General features: G+C 48.4%; 1 protein-coding gene across 22 annotated transcripts in view; it reads right to left on the bottom strand.

Annotated features, from left to right (window-relative positions):
* MBNL1 (muscleblind like splicing regulator 1) overlaps positions 1–24,792 on the bottom strand; it is a 167,340-nt gene that overhangs the window by 31,020 nt on the left and 111,528 nt on the right. For 17 of the 22 annotated variants that reach the window (XR_009756480.1, XR_009756481.1, XM_061570314.1 and 14 more), the window contains 5 exons: positions 24,320–24,412; positions 20,196–20,441; positions 13,375–13,656; positions 5,384–5,440; positions 227–380 (listed from right to left, as the gene is read on the bottom strand). Coding sequence is in view for 20 of the 22 variants with exons in the window: in XM_061570314.1 (XP_061426298.1) it covers positions 227–380; positions 5,384–5,440; positions 13,375–13,656; positions 20,196–20,441; positions 24,320–24,412 (832 nt within the window). In the remaining 2 variants the exon portion in view is untranslated. The remainder of the gene's footprint in view (positions 1–226; positions 381–5,383; positions 5,441–13,374; positions 13,657–20,195; positions 20,442–24,319; positions 24,413–24,792) is intronic. The other 5 variants (XM_061570313.1, XM_061570315.1, XM_061570316.1 and 2 more) reach the window with 5 other exon arrangements.

The raw sequence follows: 24,792 nt of genomic DNA, 5'->3' as shown, positions 1-24,792 counted from the left end.
TGTCGTCGTCGCCGTTGCATGTCCATGGGTGCGGCAATCTGAGCAGGCGAGCAGCGCTACGTCGAGACTCAACTCCAGCTCCCATCGCCGGGCTGGTGCTGGTCACCCACCCCCCCACTCATGTGCCGTGCCGGCCTTCACAGGTGCTCGCTAACAGCACTTGCCCCAAGTCAGCTCAAGGCCATAGGGGCATCTTTGTCTTTGGGGGCGGGGGATGCGTGCGTACCAGGTGGGAGGAAGGTAGCCTGCTGCTGGAGTTGCATGCTGGCTAGGGCTTGCTGGTAGTGCAGGACGCTGGGGCTGAACATGGCCGTGGCCCCGTTGGCTTTGTCAAGTGCTGCTCTCTTTGGTAACGGAGCAAGGAATCCGGGGGGTAGCGCCTGCGGAAGGGGGGGGGGGGTAGGTTTGGGGGGGGGGGGTAGGTTTGGGGGGGGGGGGGGGGCGGGGAGTGCGGGGGTGGAGTGGGGAGACGCCCGGGGCGCATAGGATGAAAGGGAAAGAGAGGGGGAGAAATGAGAGACACAAACAACGAACAAGAAGCAGAGGAGTTACATGAATACTAAAACAAAGATACATTTTTGTTTCATGAATCGGGCTTCTTATTGTGATGTATGCCCACAAGCACGGCTGCCGTTCTGACCCCAGGACTCGTCAAGCCCGGATCTTGGCACAAAATAAAATACTAAGAATTATATTCATGTGGTTTACTTTTTTTATTACGCATGGAAACAAATTGGCTACGGTGCTAAATCCCAGAAAATGTTACCAAACTATTACATTAATATTTTATGGAGTCCATTTTTGAAATCAATTGGAACCAATGGGTCGTTTACATGGCCACTTGGTAGTGCATTCACCACGTTTTGCAGAGGTTTGTGGTTCGGTTATGGCGGGTAACCCTGGTTAATACCATGGGTTTAATAACCATAAAATACACGCCCTCTGCTTCATAGTGGACATTAAAGATCATGTGAAGTCATTCAAAGAAGAGCAGGCCATACAGTGCTGGCGAAGTCCTGGTCCCAATTTAATAAATTGAAAATGTACTCGCAAATGACTGAATTTCAAAATGCATAGCACTGATCACTGTGAAAACCTAGCAGGACCCTCGTGAAAAAGTGTCTTGAGAATCAGCGAGGATATCTTAGATAAACAAGCATATTCTCTATAAAGAAAAAAAATAAGCAACTGTGTGCCATCATACAATTGAAAGGAGACATAATTGCTTGGCAAAACATTCATCTCGTTTGTTTGCAACACTCACAATCGGAAAATTTTGGCATTGGTCTGCACACACACACACGCAGACATGCGCGCGCGCGCGCACTTCAAAACCTACACGAAAGGTTACACACACTTGCTGCGGATGCTGCCACGGCAAACAGCGGCGTGTTTTGAAAACGGCTTATTAGCAGACAGCTCATCTGCATTCATTCATTAAGTATTGATGTAAGGATTTCGCCGCAACTGCAAACACACAGGGATTCATAATGGAGCCGCCTCGGTCATCCCACAGCGAAACCGCAATCTATACTCTCAAAGGAAAAGGCATATTTGTCCAAAAACGCACACGGTTCATTAAGCCTTTTGAATTCTGCTGCTCATCTGGACAGCCACACACGTAATGGGCTAATAAAATGTATTTATTTTTTTACACGACATCCTAGCACTGTGTATTTTAGCGCATGTTGAAAAAGTCGCTCGCCTCGGCCAGCCCGATGATTCACATTTGTCAACAAATGACACGGGATGTTCTATTAAAAGCTACTACATGCAAAGTGAAAGACAAATGCGAGGCGACATATGGGGCACCAACCTAACCGTAACGCTGTATTTGAGGCTGTCTTGACACATTAACGACAGAATATGGCACGCGTGTCTTGGTGTTAAAGGTTACGTTGAAAAATGTTAGTTGTGCGAGTATGTATGTTGAACTTCTTTCGCGCACCGTATGTAACCAACCGTACCAAACGAGTCTTGTGCGAGTTAAATTTCGATTTAAAGCTTTCGTGACTGCAGGGATTCATCTTCTTGGTTCTTTCGGTAAAGGCACATAGAAGGGAAGTAATGAAATAATAAAAATAAAACATAATAAAATAATTCTAAAATAATAATCATCCAGACGCTGTCGCCTCGACAGACCTGGGTTTCACCTGAGGACGGCTGCTTGCGTTGTGGCCGAAACGTCGTGAGAATTATTTTATTATGTTTTATTTTTATTATTTTATTACACTATTTACACTTAACTTTCCATCAAATCACGAGTAAATTGTACAAAATATGCGACGTATTTCACAACTATCATGGCACGTCTATTAAAACAAATCCTACACCCTGACCATAATACATCTGAACGCAGCAGTTGCAGTTTCCATACAGGCCTTGGGGCTGCATCGCCGAGCGTATCTTTTGCGATGACTTCACACGGTGGGCTCTCACTCTTGGGCCAGGCCAATCGGAAGAGCGCGCTGCTAAACGTCCAGAGAACAGAAAAACCTTCCGCCACAAGACAACAATCTAGCCTCTTAAAACACTGCAATGTGCCATACTACGAGCCGATCCTCATCATCAGGGTCTGCATTGCGTAGGATTTAGCTTGAGATTGAGTACGTTGTCGTCCACCACGCGGCTTAAGAACTGGAAGTGAAATTTCATGTTTTCTGGCTTTGCTTAGGAATCGTTCACCGAAGTGGCACGTGCCGGGTGCGTCCCGCCCCGCAAGGCGGTACACGAACACCGTAACGTAACATGCGGTAGCCCTACGGCAAGACGGGTGCCCCGGTCATGCATCACTCATGCCAGGGTGACACGAGCTTCGACACTGTAAAAGCGTACGGCTAATCTGGGAAACTCAAATTTTCAAAGGGCCTGGAAAAGTCAAATTCCCGGGGCCTGCAGCAGCATGGCAGCTATCGACCGAGCGACTGCGAGGACCGACGCGACATCCCGATGCGAGGCGCGGTTCCCATTTATGCAGCCGCATGACGGTAATACAGCCAGAATTAAAGTTCGCTTACGCTCGGAAATACTAACTTCGTTATTAAATTCAATAAGTGGCAGGGAATCCACATGCAGAATTATTATCCACGTAGGATGCCTGGTTGCTGTTTAGCACCTCCTCACAGGGCAGCACTTTGTGTCACACCTTCTTATGAAATACCGCACGCACGCGCGCGCGCACGTGCGTGTAGAAAAATCAGTGAGCCTGAACCAAGTCACCATAACAACATTCACACCAGCAGCCGAAAAATTACTTCATGTCGTGCCTCCTAGAAAGTAAAATCCCTAGAACTAATGCTTATTCACACATCTGAACATTGTCCACCTAACCGCCGTGCAAAAATCCTGGCGCTGGAAATGGGAGTGCCATTCGGGTGGAGTGGGCCGTCGTAGTATGCTATTAGAACCAAAGAATAATTCCTGCAGTCACGAAAGCTCCAAAATTAAGATTGGGCCATGTTCGTCACAACGAGGTGGGCCATGTTCGTCACAACGTGGTGGGCCGTGCGCCCCAGCAAGAGGCTTCTCGCGCACTTCCCTCCACGGCCACGAGCCGGGCGCAGAAGCAGCGGAGCCTCCGCCAAAGTTTTGAGATTTAGCGCAAAAGTAGACGCAGGCTCAGCATTTCGCCTCTTGTCAGGGTTCATCAGAACCAATCAAACTTAGCCGTGGATACGCTCATAATGAAAACTGATGCTCGGAATGAGATTGGCAATTTAAGGCCCGAGCGTTTCCGTCATCAACGAGATTTTATTTGTATTAATTTTGCTCGTTTCCATTGTAAGTCATCTCGAGCCTGAAAGTGGGCGAGTAAATAAATGTTCTCCGAGCCGTTAATTAGCTCCCGTTTCGTCCTGCATGCTGCACAGGCACGCGGGGTTTATGAGACGGACAAAACGCAACGACAGGGACTTGCAGTGGCGCAAGCACACGGCTCCATTAACAAATATCCCTCCTCCGCAGGAACCTGCGGCAACGCCTTATCGGAAGCTCACTTGTACACTCGCTCTCTCGATCGTTCGGGGGGAGCTAGCGGTGGGGGGGGGAGCTAGCAGAGAGGGGCAGCGTACTGCTGCCCAGGTGGAGCACGCAAAGCATCTAAGAACACGGCGGGGGGGGGGGGTAGGCTCCTGCCACCTACGAGCAAAGCGGAGCACAGAGGAGGCATCCCGCGTTTCTTCCTGTTTTGAAGCCGTCGCTTAGAACTGACAAGGGGAGGTGCTGGCACCAGGCATGCATTCATAACGCGATGCGTTTGGCAATTTTAACATAAAAAGCAACCCCCCCTCAATGTTGTCACTTTAACAAACACAGCACCTGGTTTAAATAAAGTTAAAAAAGCTTTCCCGCATTTAAAACAATTACCGATGACTAGGCACTTATGCACGTTGTATTTTTTTATATTCACATGTATGTCCGTGTGTATATATAGATCTGTTTAGTTTGTCTACAACTTCTAAGCAGCACAACTTACACTAATTATTAGTTAGTTATGATGTTGTTACTGTTACTTACGTAATATAAATATTCATGCTCGAGTGTGCCAGAAGGTCGCCAGGCGTGTTTAAACAAAAAAATAATTGACTTGAAAGAGGATGGATTTAGGCATAAACATTTTTTTTCAATTGAGCATTGCTATTAAAACACACAATTAATGTTAGCGCATTTACCATTTGGTCAGTGTGTAGTCTATCGCCCAAAATATTTCAACCTGCGCGCAACTGTACCGTGCATCACAACACATTTCCACTCACACTGGAGTTACGCGATTCATATTTGCCAGCGCGAGTTCATCATAAAAGTAATAAAAAAAGAAACAAAAATCGAACGCTGCATTTAATTAACATTTACATCTACGTCAGAATAAAATGAAACCAATGAATAATAGGTGCAGTCGTTCTGATCATGGCAGAGGCTCATCACAACTCGAGAGAAGCAAGCAATTCACTTTAGCTCAGCGGGTAAAACACAGCAGCGGAGTTATCCGTGTGACTCTGTTGCTCTTGGGCGAGAGCAAAGTGTCCACGGGACACACGACGATGCTTTGTGTTTCATTTCCTGGCGCTTGCAGAACGAGCGCAATTTCCGATTGCAAACACAACAAAAGCTCGCGAAATATATATAAAATAAAGATTCCCGTGGCTTCGTTCCCTTTTTTTGTTTACAGACGCTGTGAAGCCTCAAGCTTTGCAGTCAAAGCAACGCAAAGCTCCAGGTGCAATGTTTTAAAGGGAAAATTTGAAAATGACAAAAAGAATAGGGAGACCGAAAGACAATGCTTGCGAGAGCTGAGCACTTGGATTTGCCTCCAGTTGCGTTGAACCTCTGCGCCTCCCGAAACTTAAGCTAGGAAGCAAAGCTAGAAGGTGAAAGGTCAAAGTACCAGGTCAAAGGTGGCCTCGAGGGGTCGCTTGAGCGATTGGACAGCAGCCGACTGGGCCTTTAATTAGCAGGCAGCGAGCAATTGCAGCGATGGGCCAATGGGGAGGGGGGGGGGGGTTTCAAGCGCGTTAACACAAACAGCAAAGCAGAGGTGCATCACGGGATTGGGGTTGCATTGTGGGTAGGTGAGGAGAAAAAACAAGCACAAAACACGATTAAATGACATATAACAGCGATTATACTGCAATGCGATACCAAGCCGAGATAGCACAAAGCGCGCGTTCAAAGCATTTCTGCAAAGCGCATTCATTTGCATTCTTACGGAAATGACCACGTTCCATAGCATTATGTATGGCAATGCTTTTTAAAATCCACGTCACAAATATAAATATACATTTTAAAAATAAATCTCATTGTGACTTGTGATTAGGGAATTGAATGTGGTTAACAACAGCAAACAGTCACTAAAAAGCACCAGCTAGAATCTGTACAAAAAAAAGGAAAAGTGACAGGTTGATCCAGTGAAAGAGTAATTTGGAAACAAATTCAAGGCGAATATAATTATCCCAACATATGACTTATCGAGTGTGGTGTAGGTTAGTAAATGTGTACCAAATACTACTCTGGGAAAAGTACGAAACTACAACGCGCCATATTCCTTTCCGTGATTTTCTAAATTACACTTTAACAACCCGGCATGTGTAAAAGCATGCATGTGAAACGACCCTGCATAAATGGCAATTTAGATTTCTCCAATGAAACATTCACATTAACATGAATCTAAAGACTAAACTGCGACTGTTACAATGCAGACACCACACTCCCTGCGGAGGTAGGGGGTGCAAGGGGAGGGTGGTGGAAGGGAAGGGGTGGAAGGGGGGGGATGGTGGAAGGGAAGGGGTGGAAGGGGGGGGGAAAAGGGGGTCCAGCTCTTCAAACACTAAACATGCGTGCGTCACCGTCTACCCATGAGCGTGACGGAATGTCCTGTTGTTTCATGCCGGGCCGCCGCGACAAGACGAGATCGTAGCTTGAGCGGGGCGTGTGGTTTGTTGCCACTATGGTGGCGCCTGGACGATACCCACTGCGAGTGGCGTGGCTCTACACTCCGTAGGGAACTGCTACAAAAACCGAGAGAGTCGCTGTGACCGGGCACTGGCGGATTCTCATTCCTGTTTTGCTTCTGCTTTGAAAAGAAGTGGGGAAAAGCCACCACCGTATTTTTGCATCCAAGGTCTCGCCACACGTGAAGACGGGAGGGGGTATATTTGTACTTGTCCCAAAGATAGCGTGTCGCCTGGAAAACCCCAGCCCGTCCCGACGACCATCTGGTGGCAACAGCAGAGCAGTGGCGGAAATACGAAGCGAGGACAATAACGAGCAGAAAAGCGTTTCAGGGAGTAAAAACACAACAGGAAATCGCAGAATGCCTTGTGCCCCATTAGGCTCTGACGGTCCTTCCACACTGCCTCGCTGTCCTATTGCTGGCACCTACAATATAAAGGCCACACGACGCTCACCTCTTGAGCCAGTGGTCGCCGTATAGGTTGCGCTGAAGTGGCACAAGAAGGGCGCTATCATCTTCACAAGCAAAGCATGTCGGGACTTTCTGTTGTGCTCAAGACGTGTATAAAGCAAAGCCCCTTTGCAATGTTTATTATCATGACGTTTGTTTTCGAAAACTGGACCCCCCACTTTCCAGCCAATGAGTTTTTTCCTTCTCTTTCCCGTCAACTACAGGAAGTAGGAATTGAGTGGAATTATTCAAGAATTCTATTATAAAGCAGTCAAAGGTGCCCTTCTCCAAACACAGCAAAAATGAAATTGAAATACAGGCGAAGAGTATCCATCAACACTGAGGGGGGGGGGGGCTCTCTGCCAGGCAGGCTGGGTACGGCGTGGCTGGATATGTGGCCAGGTATGGCATAGCAAGGTAAGCAATTGGCAGCGAACTACGGGCAGTGGTGGGTTGGGGGGGGGGTTCTGTGAGAGTAGCCATAAACACTGGGGGGGCTCTGCCAAATGGGCTCCCGTGTCTGCAGGAACACGCGTGCCGACACCATTTCCGACACCGTAATGGGGTCACGTGATCCCTGTAGCAGCCACTAGTGGCCGCGACATGCGCTCCAAAAGCAAGAATGGACAAACGAGTTTTGAACTGCCAAGGATGGTGGCAATTGTTGGAATAGCCGTGGGCGGGGATAAAATCGTTACATCCCAAAACACGAGTGCACTCGCGCACACACACACAAACAGGACACATGTACGTGTCTTATATATGTGGGAATTCATAACACTTTCCCCTGGAAATTTCACCTGGTGGTACGTGCGACTTATCTCCACAATTTTTAGCGAGAAGTTCAAATCTCCCCGGGTATAATTTCCACGACCTCTTCTGCCACCCTTCGTGTATGCATACGCATTTTTTTTTGGAAACGGTGAGCTCATGTTTGGAGTGGGAGAGGAGGAAAGGCAGGGAGGTACAGGAAGTGTTGTAGGGAGGAGAGCCTTTTCTCCGTTATTTGACAAAACATAAGAGAAAGGCTGTGAAATAAATAAATTAGAAGCCACGTCTGCCAGACAGAATCATTTGTATTCTGTGGCTGGGGGGTAGTCTCAATGAAAAACCAAACTCTTGCATTTTAACCCAGTGTGAAAAATACTCCTCATACATTTTTTAATCCACTTGCCCGTGTAAATCGAGCGACTTCGGCTTCATAAGATGCATGCTTGAAAGTGTCTGAGTAAAATAAATAATCTTTCGAAAGCGTGAAAACACACAGCCAGACGAATTTTTTAAAATATACTCACATATAATTTCAGCATTGATAAAATGTAACAAAAATACATTTAAACTAAATATATATTTAAATTCAAACGTGAAATTCTAATTTTACCGAAAGTTACGTGTTTTTTATGGTTTAAATGTGTCATTTATTTAGACATGGCGGGAGCAGTGGTGAAGTGGTTCACGCACTGCGCTTTAACCCCAGATGCCGGACATCAGTGGCGGCGAGTAATGCCGAAATGGTTCTGGGCATTCCCTTCACCAACCAGCGTGGTGAAGTACGCTGTGGGGGAGGCCTTCATCCAGCAGCGGATTGACAAAGGGCTGAAAAAATTCAGTTTTACATATTACATCAATTCATGTACGCTTATTTTTGGTGAAATGCCATATTTGTGGTCATTTGTGTTGTTGTAATGGCTGCACGTCAACAGAAGAGTTGCAAATGAAAAAAAACACTTTTTCGACGCATTAATGAGAGAAAGCCTCAACTTCTCTTTGTAACAAAAAACTCACACGAAGTTGTCTTTCAAAGTAAATTGCCCAGCAAAGGCAGAACAAAGACAGGGGCCCTCACCACACCGCCGTTTGGAACAAAACCTTCCGAAACAAAGCATGAAGATGCAGCGGTGTGCCGTGCAAAACTTTTCAAAGGTGAACAATCTCTATGGCTGCTGGGCCGTAGTTTTGCGCAAAACGCAAGCACCAGGCAAACGGCATTTAGAATGCAAAGGCTTTCACCGGCGCAATGAACACGTTTCAATTGCTGGTAAACAACACCGATAGCCCCACGTCACATCCGCGCGGTTCATGTCCAGCTTCACGCTGAGGTCATTGTGGCCAAGGTTGTCCATGTCACCGTACCATCACTTGCTACCTACCGCTTGACCCCCTAGTAGCTAAGTCACCACCAAACTTTAAAGGTCCGCTCGTAAAGTATGCCCACCCTCTGGCTTTTTCGGCTTTCCCTCCTCGGAGTATCACTCCAATGCCTGCCGTCTCGGTAACTGGTTGACGTTCAAAGCGAGGACTGCAACCCTCAACGAAATGAGGCCGCCCGTGTGGTAACCCTGTCTCCGCCTCCCCTCGTAATCCGTGAATCAAACAAATCAGTCGAAACGCCGGTGTGTAGCAGCAAGAGCATTGTATGCCAATACTGTCGCAAGAGGTGACACGATTGGCGCAAAGGTCCTTTGCTGACTATGCGTGATGAATGAATGTCTCGGGTTACTTGTTCGCCTCCTTCCACCCTGGACACGTGTTCCACCCATCAACAACCTCTTTCTCCACCTCATTAAGTCGAAGGCACTTTTGTTGCCACGTCACTACCCCTGAAATTCGAAGTTGCTAACCCTTCCATCCCATTAAGTTCTTCACATCCTCCGCATGCACGTGCATTCGCCAGGCAGCTTCTTTCCAGTGGGTTTCTCGAAGTCTATCTCTCTGACCGAAATATTAACCAAAAACGATAAATACCCTTGCCTCCGATGCACACATTAACAGTGGAATTGACCTCTTTCAAATTAGTTGATGTGATCATATCATCTCACCCTGTTAAATCTAGATTGTAAACTCACTTCTTTCAAACTGCTTTTTGTGTTTAGTTGGTTGTCTTTCCCCCCGCACCTCTGATTAGTGCGGTTTGGCCACATACGGTGCAAAAATAAGTTCAACACACATAATGCAAATTGTCTCTTAATTCCCTTCTCACAACTTCCGGTATTCAGCAAATTGGCCAAATAACCAAAGCTGTAAACTACCTCCCTATTCTCACTCATGCGCAAGCCGCTTTGAATAACTAGTTTTAACCACTGTACATACCAGGACAATTGAAAGCCAAGTAGGACAATGCATTGTAGACTTTGGCATTTTATTTCTTGCTGGGTGAATGAGACTGGTTTTCTCCAATGTTTAATGAGATTCCACAGCCAAACCAGCTGTGAAAAAGCCGACAAAATCCCGAAATAACTGTCAAATGCTCAAAACGGCATGTAAAGGGGTGTCCAAGAAGAATGGGGGACACTGTAGGAGCAGACCTTGGAGACTGGGTGGTTGACAAGAGCAAAAAACTGCAAGATCTGGTGGAAGGAAGCAATGGCGAGGGAGCATCAACATCAGCGGCGATGATCACCTCTTGACATTGACCATGACTTTTTCATTCATATTGATTCACATTAATATTCAACTTTATGTTCGCGCAACCAATAAATACGCGGCGTGCAATATTTATTTGAAGAAAAAAAAAAACACGCGATAATTTGTAAACATGGCACGTAGGGTGGCGGTGGTAGTGGCTGCCTAATTTGACTGCTTTTCCGCCTTAACGCGGCGCTGTGTAAAAGAAAATATGCGCCCTGTTATTGAACCGCTCGGCGTGCTGTGAGCGCAGGCCTCCTCTTGGGGGCGTATGCCACCGCTGCTGCATTGGCGGCAGCGCCACGAATATTCTCGATCCTTGAGACACGCTGCGCGTGACTCACTCTCGTCTCTCCAGCCAGATTCCTCTCTCCCGCATGATCCCCGCACATCTGTTCTGAGTCATGCCGGCGCTCGTCACCGACGCTTGCGGCTCGTAGTCACTCATGTCCCCAGGGCTTAATTTCTCACCAAATATTTTCAGGGTCACTGGTAGATTGGAGTGGGTGGCGTGTCACTACTAGGAGCCACAGTTATCATCATCATCATCAGCCATGATCATCATGCGGTCCGTCCCCAAGGAGCAGAGAGGCAGTGATCCTTCGGCATCTTTAACGGTTATGTTTGGTTCGAGAGAGTTCGCTTGTGACTTAACAAGACCAACGATACACACCCTTACAACAACACAAATTACCACAACAGAGATGACATGCACAGTGGGCCCAGGACAGCTCCTGAGATCCGGCTTCACCGGTCGTCACAGTAATCACCACTCCTGACCCTCGCCTTCTGGGCTTATTGTTGTTTTTCTGTGTCTTCAAGCCGCTGTCTCTCAAGCAAATGAGGAGCTTGAGCCAAGCCTGCGTGCCATTGCTATCTGTTTTTAGAAAGCTTTTGAACAAGCCATGATCATTCCATTGGTGAATAAAGGTACCCCCCCCAAGCTGCTTGCCACCTTTCACGACAGCCACTGCCATCGCGAGAGGAATACTAGATGTGGTGTGCTGGGTGAGGAAATATTTTCTGGGTTACCAATCCGAACAGACCCCGGCTGAAATTAAACCCCGGTTCAGTAGCGAGCGAGCATTGCATCCGAATACCGCAGCCCTTGATTTAGACCACGAGAGTATGAATAATCCATCTTCAAACGTTGCACCTACTTTAGCTAGTGAGCTGGCAGGTGACAGGTCAGCATCTTAGCCAATTTAATAACACGTTCATAGAAGCACCGGCTACTTCATTGAACATGTGATACATCAGTGCCACATTAATGTTCACAAGTACAAGTGCATACAATTGCGAGTGCAAATATGTATTGCATGAAAGGATGAAAAGTTTTGACGGGTTTTTATATAGTTGAATGCTAAAGTTTGTATTTCTAACCAATCCAAGGATGCAATAAACGCTGTACAGATCACAGCAACATATATATACGGGATTGATTTAAAATTATAGTGCACGCTCGCATGTACAGCCCATGTCACTTTTAAAATGCCACCAAACTGGGCTCAAAAGTGGCAGGGAAACTTAGAACGTGAAGTGATTTTGGTACGCTCGACGCCCATCCGTTTGTGTTTCTTGTCACCCGGATTCTGATTGAACTCGCAGACGTCTTGACGATCATTTACACCGTGGACTGTTAAATGAGCCACGGCAATTGGTAAGAGCCATTATTAACGCAGTAACTGATTTCCACTTTGCAGATATACTAAGACTACGGTTTTAATGAAACAATGGTGTGAAAGTAAAAACACATTCCTGCGGAGGGAGCTGGTAGGAACGTTGGGTTGCTCGGTCAATGGCCAGGGTCAACGGCGGCGTGGTGTATTCCACAAATATGCCCGACTGTGAGGGCGGGCACAAGCCGGCGTGAGTAGGTTAAACGTTGAGTTTTATAAGGGCACCACGGGGTGACCAGCCCCTCCCCACCCAGCCCCACCCTCCTCACCCAGCCCCTCCCCACCCGACCCCTCCCCACCCGACCCCTCTCCACCCAGCCACTCCTATTTTTGGATGCACGACGGACGGACACAATAATCCCCTGTGGGCTGGTGGAACCAGGTGGCTCCTACCAGTAAAAAATCTGTCGGAACAGTTCCACGAAATGAATTGTTATAATTGCTATCAATGGAAGGCCGCCTAGTGGCCAGGATCATGTTGTTGTGGTCACCTAAAGAAATTACTCAAGAATAATTAATAACAGTAATTCATTTTTAATATAGCGTCCATACAAAATTGCATCTCACAAATGTGGTCATTTGTTATGCCAAACATTTGTACCAATTATTAATTTAGACCAATTATTCATATACTTCTAATTAGTATTTATTTACACTGACATAAAACTGCACATTTAAAAACTAAAATGAGTTTGTATGAAAGATTATACGAAAATTAGCAAGTGCACAATAAAAAAAGAGCCTTTAAGTCTTCTCATAATAATTTTACATACAAACAGCACATGGGCGGTGGAGCAGAGTTCGATTCCCGGCCGGGAGTAATAACATCACTGACGAGTTATATCTGAAGAAGCTAACGGCCCCCACTAACTAACAACTGCATTGACTAGGGTAGTGAAGCAGTCAAACAACCCCGCATGGTCCACATCATGTGCTACTCGTACTGTGCGCGCACAAAGCTATGCATATCAACCGCCAATTGTCGACAAAGCATTGTCAAACTTGTGAATTGCGATTACTAGATGCATAAGGCTGTTGTGTATGTTTCTTATACTTCGCAAGATACATTTTCAAACAATATAAACACCGAATCCCAAAGAACGCGCTACTTGCCATTCATAATGCCATTCATAATGCCAATACCCGCCAATCCTCATGTTCACTGTAAAAATGTCGCATTCGGAGACTTTTTAACACGGCGTCTCACGCCCAACGCGAAAGCTGCAACGTGACCACATCGAACGACCGCTGCCGGAGCTCCGCCGTGCATCCGCTTGGCTCCCCCCGGCGGCCCACGTCCGCGCTTTCGGTGACGACGTGCTGGTCGAGGAGGTCGAGGAGGACGAGAAAGACAGCGAGGAGGAGGGAGGAGGAGGAAAAGAAAGCACTCACCATCGCCGCTGCGGCTGCCTGAGCCGCGGCCGCCGCCGCCTGGTGCTGGTGCTGATGCTGGTGCTGCTGCGCTGCCTGCTGGCTGGCCTTGAGCTTCGCCTGCAGGTGCAGCGGCGGGTGGAAGTACTTGCACTTGTCGCGCGAGCAGCGGCCCTTCACGTGGTCCATGCACACGGTCACCGTGTTGTCCGCCGAGTCCACCGCCGTGCTCTCGGCCGGGTGCGCGAAGCGGCACTCGCTCTCCCCGCGGCTGCAGTTGCCGCGCTGGAACTCGCGGCACACCTGCGGGACACCGCCACACCACCACCCCGGGGGGAACGGAGCGCAATGCCGGAGGGGTTTAAATCGGCGCGTTCGCTCGCTCGCTCAAATCGATCGTCAGTCTCGTTGACAAGCAAGTGGAAGAGCCCGTCAGCCCGTCACAAAATCACCTGGAATACACCCGATTTCCTCAAAGTTCAGAAGCTACGTGGGGTTGAGCCTGGATTGTGCTTGGATGAGTGACCACCACATGCATAAAACAGGTTTTTATAGGCTCATGTGGGACTAGGTGATGGTGGGCAACAATCAGGCTAAATCTGTTGCTGTACTGTACTTCTACGTTGACACATATATGCTGCCAGCCTTCACCCACCCCGCACTGACAAGCGTAGCGAAGTATGGTTGAAGAACCCCCAAAACTCGCACAGCGAGGACCGGCTCTCTTCCAGCAGTGGATTGACAAAAGGGGCCGATTCATGTGCACAATGAGCATCATGGTTGGATGAACATTTTCCCCAACTCCGCATTTAGTCATCAAACATGGCGATGGGATTTTGATGCTCACGGAGGGGTTGCGCTAACCGATGCGCTCCCGTCGCCGCCCCACCGTGCCACCGACAAACTTTTTTTTTTAAACAAAATCTCTCAAACAAATTTTAAAAAACCACTACAAAAATTCCCACGACATCTCAATGATTCACGTGCTTTCTTTTTCTCATTACCCGCCGGCTGTGCCAACCGATAATAAATCCCCTCCAATGTCCGCATGTGGTGTTTGTGATAAACAGGTGCCAAACGGTAGGCTATAGACATAAACGTAACATGCGAAATGCACCCTGCCCTTTCACGGCGAGCTGGGAGCTCGCAGCACAACCACACATAGCATTTGGCAACCCCGTGAGACTGCCGAGCCTGGTACTGCAAATCACCCTCCCCCCCATGCCTCTGCCTCCCCTTCCCTGCCACGGGCGCTCGGCTAGTGAACATACAACCACCTCTCCCCACGCGGTGAGCACGCAAACACGTCTTTTCTTAAAACGAGCCGGCGTGCATTGCGAACGTGACACGCGAAGGCTACAACCCCGCACCGCCGTTGCTGTCACGTTAGTAGAAAATATATATTATTATTATAATAAATAAATATCATCATAATAAAAACACCTCTCGCTCTTAATTTACTGCGGCTGCCATCGTAGACAAAACAGCGGTCGAGAGCAAGGACGGCTCAAGCAGCGACGCTTTCGTGTCGGCAGCAAGGCGGGAACGAAAGTCACTGTGAAAAGGTGACGTGGGCCAAGAATCGGGCCACGACCGCTCCCGCGAGGAGGCGAACGCCGTCGTGGCAAGATGTTAACTGCCTCGCATTGTATACAGGCGGTCGTGGTCTCGAGCCCGACCCTGACACCTGCTGTATATTTGGAGTTTGCGTGTCTCTATCCCCACGGGTCGCGTGGATTTTTCTCCGGGTCCTCCGGGTTTTCCCCTCCACATTTAGAATCAACATCGCGCGTTTAGAGTATTTGGCTGCTATAAATGTCCACGTGATAATCCACTTTGTTGAACTATCGTTTGCGGACAAGTCACTTCCGAAAAAGAGCTGGATAGCTCAGTGGGGCCTTACCGAAAATATTAATTGTTCTAGTTTGCTCTCTGCCCCTTTACACGGGGGGGGGGGGGGATAGCTAATTCTCCAAGCCGGTGTTGGCTGATGTTTGTCAACACCACCAAGTGGGTGAACGTGAAGGGGAAGATGGGTGGTGAGGCGAGTTTAGCTCGGGGGTCTGGCGGGGTAACGTCGCTCGCCTCCACCGCCTCGTTAGAGAGGGCGGCAGTGAAAAGCGCATTAATTTTTGTGCTTTGTTCTCTTAGCTGGCTTATCAGATATCTTCGTGTGCACATAACCCATGGGTGACGTGCACGACGGCACTTGTGCTGCTGCCGCACATTTCTTGTGTGTGGCCTAAGCAGCGCGCCGGTGTTTTCCTATCACCGCCGTGGTATTTATACACTGCATTTTCGCGACCCAGTCTCACAGCCCTCCAGCCGGCTGGGGGTGAGCTGGGTCATCCATGGCAGGCGACGGTGTCAAATCGCCAGGCCTGAATGTGGTAAATTTTGCAGCTCCGTTGCAGTCGATTTGGAATTTGGACTGAGACTGCCACACAATCGAGAGAAAAGAAAAATCACTGGGCATTTCTGGGAAAGGAAAAAGTGAGCGTTGTCGGATTCCATTTTGAATTCCACTGATAATTCGTAGCCACTCAAAGACAAATACATTTCTCAAACATCCTCTGGAGTACTGTCTGTGAGCACCGATTAAAGCCAGAACAGCGCACAAGTCGCATGAACTTAACTCAATCATCGATTCTTCTGCTCAGATCGGTTGTTTATCAGATGGGCTGTTTCATCTCGTCCATCCCGTTTCATCTTCAACCACCATACCACAGATCAAGACTCTTTGGTCCACTTCAATCCACACATTGGTCAACTTTGGAATTGTCATTTTTGCTAACGTTCTTATAACCTTGCAAAATTCAAGAACATATCGACGCTTATCTTTTGCACGGTTGCTGCGCGTTGCGAGCCTCTGGGTGTTTTTTGGGGCCTCCTCAGAGTCACCGCGAATAAATCAAAAATGGGGCGGGGGGGGGTCATGTGATCACCACCACTTCTTCCAGCTGGCGACATCTCCCAAGTGACCCCATGCGTCAGATTCAAACTCAGGTCAACGAGTCCGGAACGCCGCAAGCTAGACCCACAGCATCGTCGCTACCTAACATTAGCCACACACGCGCGCACACACATATACAAACACAACGGATCATCTCGGAAAACATGTACTATTAATTGCTTTCATGCTTTTATAGCTAGCCAGGCCCGCCAACAGGGGGTAGAGTAATTAAAGGTTACCCATACAGCTCTGAAAGGTTATCGCGGCGTAAGCAGCCAGGTGGCAAGAGTAATGAGGTGCTCAGTGCCACTTGCCGCCTAAATTTGGCGCGTGCGGGCGCCGATCCCCTCAATCGTATTACACGTACTCAGCAGTTGGGTCACACGGCAATGATCGCCAAGACCCTCTCAGCAAGCACACACCAAGCTCGCTCGCACGCACACACGCACGCACGCAGAGGCAGTGTGGACGCACACGCAGAGGCCAGTAACCATCACTGGGCTCTCGGGAATTGCAGCCACTTTTTCTTTCCTCTCTTCCGGTCGTACAGGTTCACTATTTTTTATGAGCATGCCACCTGCGGGGCTACAAAATAGACTGCTATGCTCCCCGCCTTAACAAACCCACACTGAGCAGCAGGGTGAAGCATGGTCCCCCCCCCCCACCCCCCAGCTTGCGCAGGTAAGACCTCATCTAGAAGTAGACTGACAAATGGGTGACACGTGTATATGTACACGCCAACCCAGTGGGTATGTAGATGTTGGAGATTGGTTGACAATCACTTGACATTAAAGCCGGTGCTTACTGTGAGGTTTTATCAGATTCATGGTCTGGCTCCAGAGCAGAAATGGAAGGAAGCAGAGAGGTAACACCAATGCAAATGGAAAATATAAAAGATTTAAAAAACTTATTATATACCAGGTAAGGCCCACTAAGGTGTATAGCTGTTTTTCAAAAGCGACCTGGCCACAAATGATAACTCAACGAAGTGGCTTATCCCGTAGACATTTATAGCAGGCAAATAATCGAATAGCATATTGATTATACATGTGGCGGTAAAAACCAGAGGAAAATTCATCCACGCGACCACGGAGAGAACATGCAAACTCCAAACAAACAACAGGCGTGAGGGTCGGGGTCGAACCCACGTCCTCCTGTATAACAGGCGAGGGAGTTAACATCTCACCACCGTGGTGAAAATTAGACACAAGGCCTACAGAAGCCACCTCTCGCAAGTGTGCAAGTGTTACCGTTATACGACAAAGAAGGTTTGCTCAAATGGGAAGAGAAAACAAACCTCCAACGTGACTATTCAACGAAAAAAGTTAATTAAAAACTATTTAATTAAACGAGCGCGCTCCAAACAGCGGTACATTTCAGCCGTGGCACACTTTCCTACATGAGGAGGGGGAGAGAATCCCTCGCCTAGGCCGACAAAGAAGGCTCAGTCAATCAACTTAATGGCCATCTAACTACACCAGCATAAGCCCACAGCCCGCCGAGACCCAATGTTATGTTTGCCGGAGACGAAAATAACGCTGGCGATAGAACATTGCGAGCGCCCCCACGCCCCTTGACTGGGTGTCGTCCCAAAGATGCGCCCCCATTCCCCCACCCCGCCAGCTCCTGTCGTGAAAGCAGAGGCTCACAAACAAGCGCCGCGCCAGCAAATATTAACAACCGTAGACCATTAGGCGAGTGAACCATAATCTAGGGCGCGTGCCACGGCCATTGCGAGTTGTGCAAGGAGTCTAATGTGAGCCGTCGTCGAAAAAAAATAAAGCAACCAACGATTAAATGCTGTGAACGTGAACTAGAAGCATGTAATGATGCATCGATTCACCAATTAAATTCGATTTCTACGCTCGCGATTCATGCGTACGGATCACGTGCACAAAGGTTAATCATTTGCTATTTGTGGCAAAGATACGGACATTACGTGGTAATGTGGCAAATTAAGTGATTGCGTGAAGCTGTACAAAGCGAGATGGACAAAAGCAGGATGCAGTACAACACAAACCACCGTGAACCTAAATTGATAAAGTTACCGCATCAAATCGTGACCCTGAATCGTGTCAATTCAATCGATTGCTGCGGGGGTTGAAAGACAACACGCTCAATGACCATGTCTTTGCAAATAAACGGACGTTGAAAAAATAAAAAGATATCTCCCCCCCCCACCGTGAACATATTTTAGCAAACGGCAAACTTAAATGGTGACGACAAATGAACGACGGAGCCCGTGTGGCTGAAGATACCCAGTCCCCCCTCCCCGACCCCCGACCCCAGGATCTCTTCGCAACAAGCCAACGCCGAGGTAGAGCGACCGACAACGATGAACCCAGGCGATGACGTCAGGCCAGGGTGTGCCCCTGCTCAATTACTGACCGTGTCACGCGTACGCGTAACACAGACACCTTTACGGAGCAGCGCACCGAGCGCTTCGGTAATTAGCGGCTGGGCAACGCGCTCATCCCAAGCTGCGATTCAGCCCCGTCAGATGACACCGCCGCGTGGGAAATGTCCGCGTAGAAATGGAATATTTTACCGTTCGAAATTGTTCTCTCTGTAAGCACAAACTGTAAAAAAACTCAATTCAATTCATTGGCCCTCTCAACAAAATATGACCCCAATGCAGCCCCAACGGTGGATTCTCACTGCTGAATTGCCTCCAGAGCCAGAAGGTGCATGAATTTTAAACACGGGGACAATGTACAGCCCTTTTGTCAACTCACTGCCGGATAAGGGCTTTCCCACGCCATGGGGGGGGCGTTCATGGGGGTTATTTGACCATACTTCACCACATTGCTAAAATGAAGGTGAAGAGCACACACGTGGGAGCATATAATTGCAGTACAACAAAGGATTTTCTGCACTCCTGACCACCACTTAGCACAGCTGCCTATGGCAACCTGACATGTATGATGGTCGACTATCACAGCCAAGTCTGGGCTCATTTTAAAAACTATTTTTAAGTGAGCCGGGGTCAGTGCGCAGGACTTCTTATAAATTCTAAACGTCGCCCGTAGGCAATGGCCCATGGGGTATTGTGAATGTAAACAATTGGCATTTAGCTCCTAAACGTGTTGCCATCCGCAAGGATAGAAACGAATGTAACCGATGGATACAAAGACGTATAAATGTGTCGTTAAACCCGCCACCACCCGACGCAGCCAATTAGTAAGGTTTGTCACATAAACAAAAAGTGCCAATTCGTTACTATAACCGCACATCGGTGTGTTGGAGAGTAAACCCACAAGTGTTGTAGAGTACAATTCACGTACTCTCCAGCACACCATTTCAGTACTCTTCAACACAGCGGTGTGCGTTACTAGTAGCGAATCGGCACGTTCTGTTTACGTGACAAACCTTACTATTTGGCCGTGTCGGGTGGTGGCGGGTTTAACGACGCATTTAAATGTACGCGATCTAACCCAAAAATCACCTCTATGGATATTGGTCACACAAGCCTACTACTACGTGTTATACGGATACGAAGAGGTACGGACGCCAACGTGCAAAACTGAGGTGCACCCTGGGTCATTTGGTCAGAGGCGAATTTGAGCAAAATTTCCAATGAAACAAAAGTAGCAAGAGCATGGTGATGACAATGGCTATGACCACACGGTCATCAGAATATTTATTCATACTGGAGGAATCCGATGAGCTATAAGGCTCTTTTTGACAGATGTCCAGTAAGAATGTAACAAACAAAACATTAAAAACATGACCTGCAGTTCAAGGCACAGCAAAGGCATACAAATCATTCAAAAACATACCAATGAAACTAAATCACCCCCGCCCACCCCATCCCACCAGGCAAAGCCCACCGAGGAATTAACTTATTTTTCAGAAGCGACCACCCGCAGACCGTGGCGCCCTCCCTCACCTCGAGGCGGTCGGCGCGCACCAACTTGCTCCCGCTGGCCTGCTGCGCCTGGTTGGAGGGCCCCGAGTGGACGGGCCCGCTGGGGACCGTGGGACTGCCCGACAGCAGCACGGGGTTTCCCAGCGACAGGTCGGTGGCCGACACGAGGCTCATGGCCGGAGACACGGGCGCCAAGTAGGGGTTGAAGGGCGACGAGGCCGCGGACTGAGTCGTCGGAAGCCCCGGCGACACCGGGAACATCTGCATCTGATGTGCGCAAACATTTCACACCCCCATAGCCTTTAAAAGACTGTCGTGGCAAATGCTGTTAGCGAGTAGCACACCTATTATTAAGGCTGTTACGGTACACGAGGGGGTGGGTGGCCAGCACCACGCCCGGCTGCCTTTGTCTACCCTGTGGCGATGTTTACGCACCGCAACAGGTACTCATTTGAGGCCGAGTCGACATGGGGGAGGTCCAGGACCGGTTCAGATAATCGCTGGTGTTGGCTGTGAACGGGAATAAAACTCGGGTCGTCGGGTAGGCAACACAATGCGCTAAACAGCTGCGGCAATGCTCCCTGCAAACGCACACGCGCGCGCACACACGTAAGCATGCTTGCACATGCATGCACAAACATGCACGAACATGTGCTCGCCCGCTGGGGGTACGCGCACACCGTTTGCGCCATTTATTTAAAATTGCGCTCTCAGATTTAGGGGATGGAACGTGTGTTTGGAACGCTCACAAGACTGCATTGGCCCGTGTTAAAGAACAGCCCGCGGAAGCAGATATCGCAAAACATCTTTTAAAATCCGTTCACGTGATCTCTTTTGTCCGCGCAAGAGAGGGCACACATCCGCTGCTCACAGAGGTGTCCACCGCATGGCAGTCGTTATGGTTGCTTTAAATTGTTAGAGAAGCCACGTAACCAAATAAAGTGAGAAAACTCAATCATATTTATATTTACTCAAACAAGAAGATTCAATCAAGAGAAAGTCAAACCAGTCCAGCGGTTTCCTTGCTTAAATCAATGCACGCTACTGGGAAACAACCCTCTCGAAGGCTCATGGGTCAGTGGACAGTTATTTCATTTTGGTGAGGGAACGATTTCAGGGCAAAACAAATTTGTCTTCTAAAAATTATTCCAGTGGCTGACATTCGCACTGGCCATGCAAAGCGGTGGCGCGTGGTGGGTTAGTGAACTGCGTTACGAACCCGGCCACCTGAGTTTAATCCCTGGCCACGGCTAACACCGATGGTAAAAATTACCTGAACTAACCAACTCGCACTGGCCAGCATGGTGAAGTATGGTCAAACAACCACCATGATTAGAACGTGTGGAGGAGGCCTTCATCCAGCAGTGATAACTGATTTTAAAAAAAGCCCTAAACGACATTGCGTATTACACAGTAAATGCATTATCATCCACAGAGCACCTCTAGAGCGACTGGGTCTCGAGAGAAGTTCAACCTCAACTTGAGCAGATGGTGCTTGCGTAAGTGAGAGCCTCGTGCAAATACGGCCCCTGAAACCCCCCACACCGCTAGTTGGGGCAGGGGCAGAGGGGAGCCACGGTGGCTCGAAGCTGTTAACCTACCTCGCCTGATATGCAGGAGGTCGTGGGTTTGATCCCAACCGTAACATTTCTCTCTCTCTCTCCCCTCGTGGTCGCGTGGATCTTTCTGCGGGTCCTCCGGTTTTTCCCTCCACATTTAGAATCAACGTGCGTTTAAGAGTATTTGGCTGCTATACATTCACACATGATAAACCACTTCGGTAAGCTATCATTTGTGGCCAGGTCGCTTCTGAAAAACACCTGTATAGCTCAGTGGACCTCACCTGATAAAATACTAAGATTGTTTAGTTAAAATAAACCAGAGCCCCTATGACTCGATGTGTATGTTCACTTAATACATACGCAAAGAGTAAGAATGCACAAGATGAGTTCTGGGCACTGGAGTGGTGTTCTAATGTCTATGCTGGTGAGTTCTGTAAGAATAACCTGACCCCCCTAAACCCCCACCCGCCACCTGGCCGCCCCCCCACTCTCCCCAACCCCCTGCCCCCACACCGCTACCGCCCGATGATTCAAGGTTCTTCATAATCAACGATTTTTGGGTTTAGATCGCGTTTATTTATAAATGTGTCGTAACCCTCCACCACCCGACACGGCCAATCAGTAAAAAATGTGTCACGTTGACAAAGACAAATAGTTCACTGCTTTAGCCCACCGGTGTGTTGAAGCAGTGAACTATTTGTCTTTGTCAACGTGACACATTTTTTACTGATTGGCCGTGTCGGGTGGTGGAGGGTTACGACACATTTATAAATAAACGCGATCTAAACCCAAAAATCGTTGATTATGAATAACATTGGTCGCGAAAGCCTACGTGTTAAACATTCAAGGTTCTGCGAGTAAAAACAGCCACACACACAAGTGAGCATGAAACACTTACAGGAGAACCCCTCTTAACGCATAATCGCTTAAGGATGGGCCTCCAAAGAGCTCAACGTGTTTGCTTTCCAACCATTCCCCATATTATGTGTTTATAATGTTGTTAGTATCTTTATGTATTAATATCCATTGTTTAAATATTATAATGTATGTTCTTTTGGTGAAAAAGGGTAAATTTCGATGCGATCGAAGCAAATAAAGCCTTTAACGTGGATTTCCTATACTCGCTTGACAACAAAATCACTTAACGGCCGGTTTCGTGGAACCAATTACCGTCGGTAAGAGGGGCTTCTCCTGTATTAACGAAGGCGCCCATTAAGAAGCGAGCGTACGCCGTCAAAAAAGTTGGGGCTAAGTGTGTGTGACCGGTTACAAGGCAGCATTAAACGTTGACAGTCCCTGCATTAAGACAGGAGGATTTTTATTCCATTGGAACCTCATTTGCCAGTAAAAAATATGATAATTGGTTTTTACCCTTCCATCTGGCAACAAAACTGACACCTTTTTTTGTGCGCCTTTTGGCGTCATCTGGTCCAACCCATGTGAGACTAGGCTCTAAGGAAAGCTGTCTCGGGTGTGGACCAATCAACTTCAAGGACAGTGCACATTATCAGAGTTGTGTTTTTTGTTTGCATTATGACTGCAAGTATTGTGGTCTATGCAAACATGACTCCTTGTAAAAAAAGGTGTCAGTTTTGTTGCCAGATGGAAGGGTAAAAAACCAATTATCGAAGAAAACATTGATTTTTATTATTTTATCTTTGCTATTTTACAAAAAAAATGACAAAGCAGCGAGTAAATTTGTTTTCTCCTCAGGTCCTCCATTATGGTGGGAAGGGGGACGTATGAGACTCGCCCAGAGGTCTCCTCCGCTCTGTTAAGAGGACGAGCGCCTCCCCACCACCCCCCACCACGTGCCACAAGGCCGCCGCCACCCCACCACCAGCGGCCGTGCCACCCACAACACTGCCCCCCCACTGAGGCTGTGTCTAGGGTGCGCGCATTTTTGGTCAACCCGCTGGCGATCCACGCCAATTAGTCACGGCTGTAGGGCCACGGGCATCCCCCCCCCTCATTCCCTGCTGACAGGCGGGCGCGCTGACGTGTGGCTCGCCGCACGTACTGTCGCAAGTCGCTGTCGCTTTCCAAACTTTTGCAAGGCATCGGCGTTTCCCCTCCGACGCCCACGCACGCAAAGACAAGCATCTCCCCCCTCTCCCCCCCGCGTAGCCTACACGAGCTGTTGAAGCAAGTGCTTCTTTTTCTCATGATCTTTATCTTTAATTATTTGATTACCCGTGTAGAGCCCAAGTGCCTCTGAAGGCCACGGTGTACTGCATGGGAGGCACAGTATAAATATTACATGATTACGAGCATGACGATGATGCACGCACAAGACGAGGTTGTGGCCAGCACCCCACCCTGCCACCTTTATCTCCCCAGTGCTGATGTTTACACACCGCACCAGGTAGTCATTATAAGCGTTCAGTCAAACCCACGGGAGCGGCCCAGGCCTGGTACGGAAAACCACCGCCGGATCTCACCGTGACCGGGAATCGAACACGGGCCCCAAGGTTCGTAGCGCAGCACGCGAACCGCCGCGCCACCACTCGCCACGTCAGACACACACAGACAGGCACACACTTTTTCCTCTCCCGTCGTTGCACCCCTCCCCCCGCTCCCTACCGCTAGCGCAGGGTTACGGGCAGAGAGGTTCCACAGTTTTGTCGGAGGCCTCCCACAGTCCTCCCCACCAGTGCTGTATAGATGGTGCCACTGCTGAGGGAGTAGAGGGGATTGTTATTTTCCTCCAAACTTGGCAGACTGGGAGGGGTGGACAAAAGACTCAATCCTAACCCCCACCAGCCCCCCCCCCCCCCCCCCCCCCCCACTGAAAACCCCTATGGACAGGGGGTAGGAGTCAATTGACTTATTATAACAGAACAACGTACGTATTATTCATGCATATTGTTCACTAATAAAATTAAACAGTGAATTAAAATAATTCCCTCTGCTCCCCTTCCCCTATCTGTTCCAAACCTAATGTAATACTTTGCGCAATAATAGTCTGTTCAAATAGAATGCATGATTTTATTAAGCCTACAGTTTTAGCTTAACGTGCTTATATTACTTGTGCTAACAGCAGCATGGACAAGCAA

This window comes from Lethenteron reissneri, chromosome 45 (assembly GCF_015708825.2).
Source record: "Lethenteron reissneri isolate LAM-NWPU_2019-01 chromosome 45, ASM1570882v1, whole genome shotgun sequence".
Taxonomy (NCBI): Eukaryota; Metazoa; Chordata; class Hyperoartia; order Petromyzontiformes; family Petromyzontidae; genus Lethenteron; species Lethenteron reissneri.
This window is presented reverse-complemented; position numbering and strand designations above follow the sequence as displayed.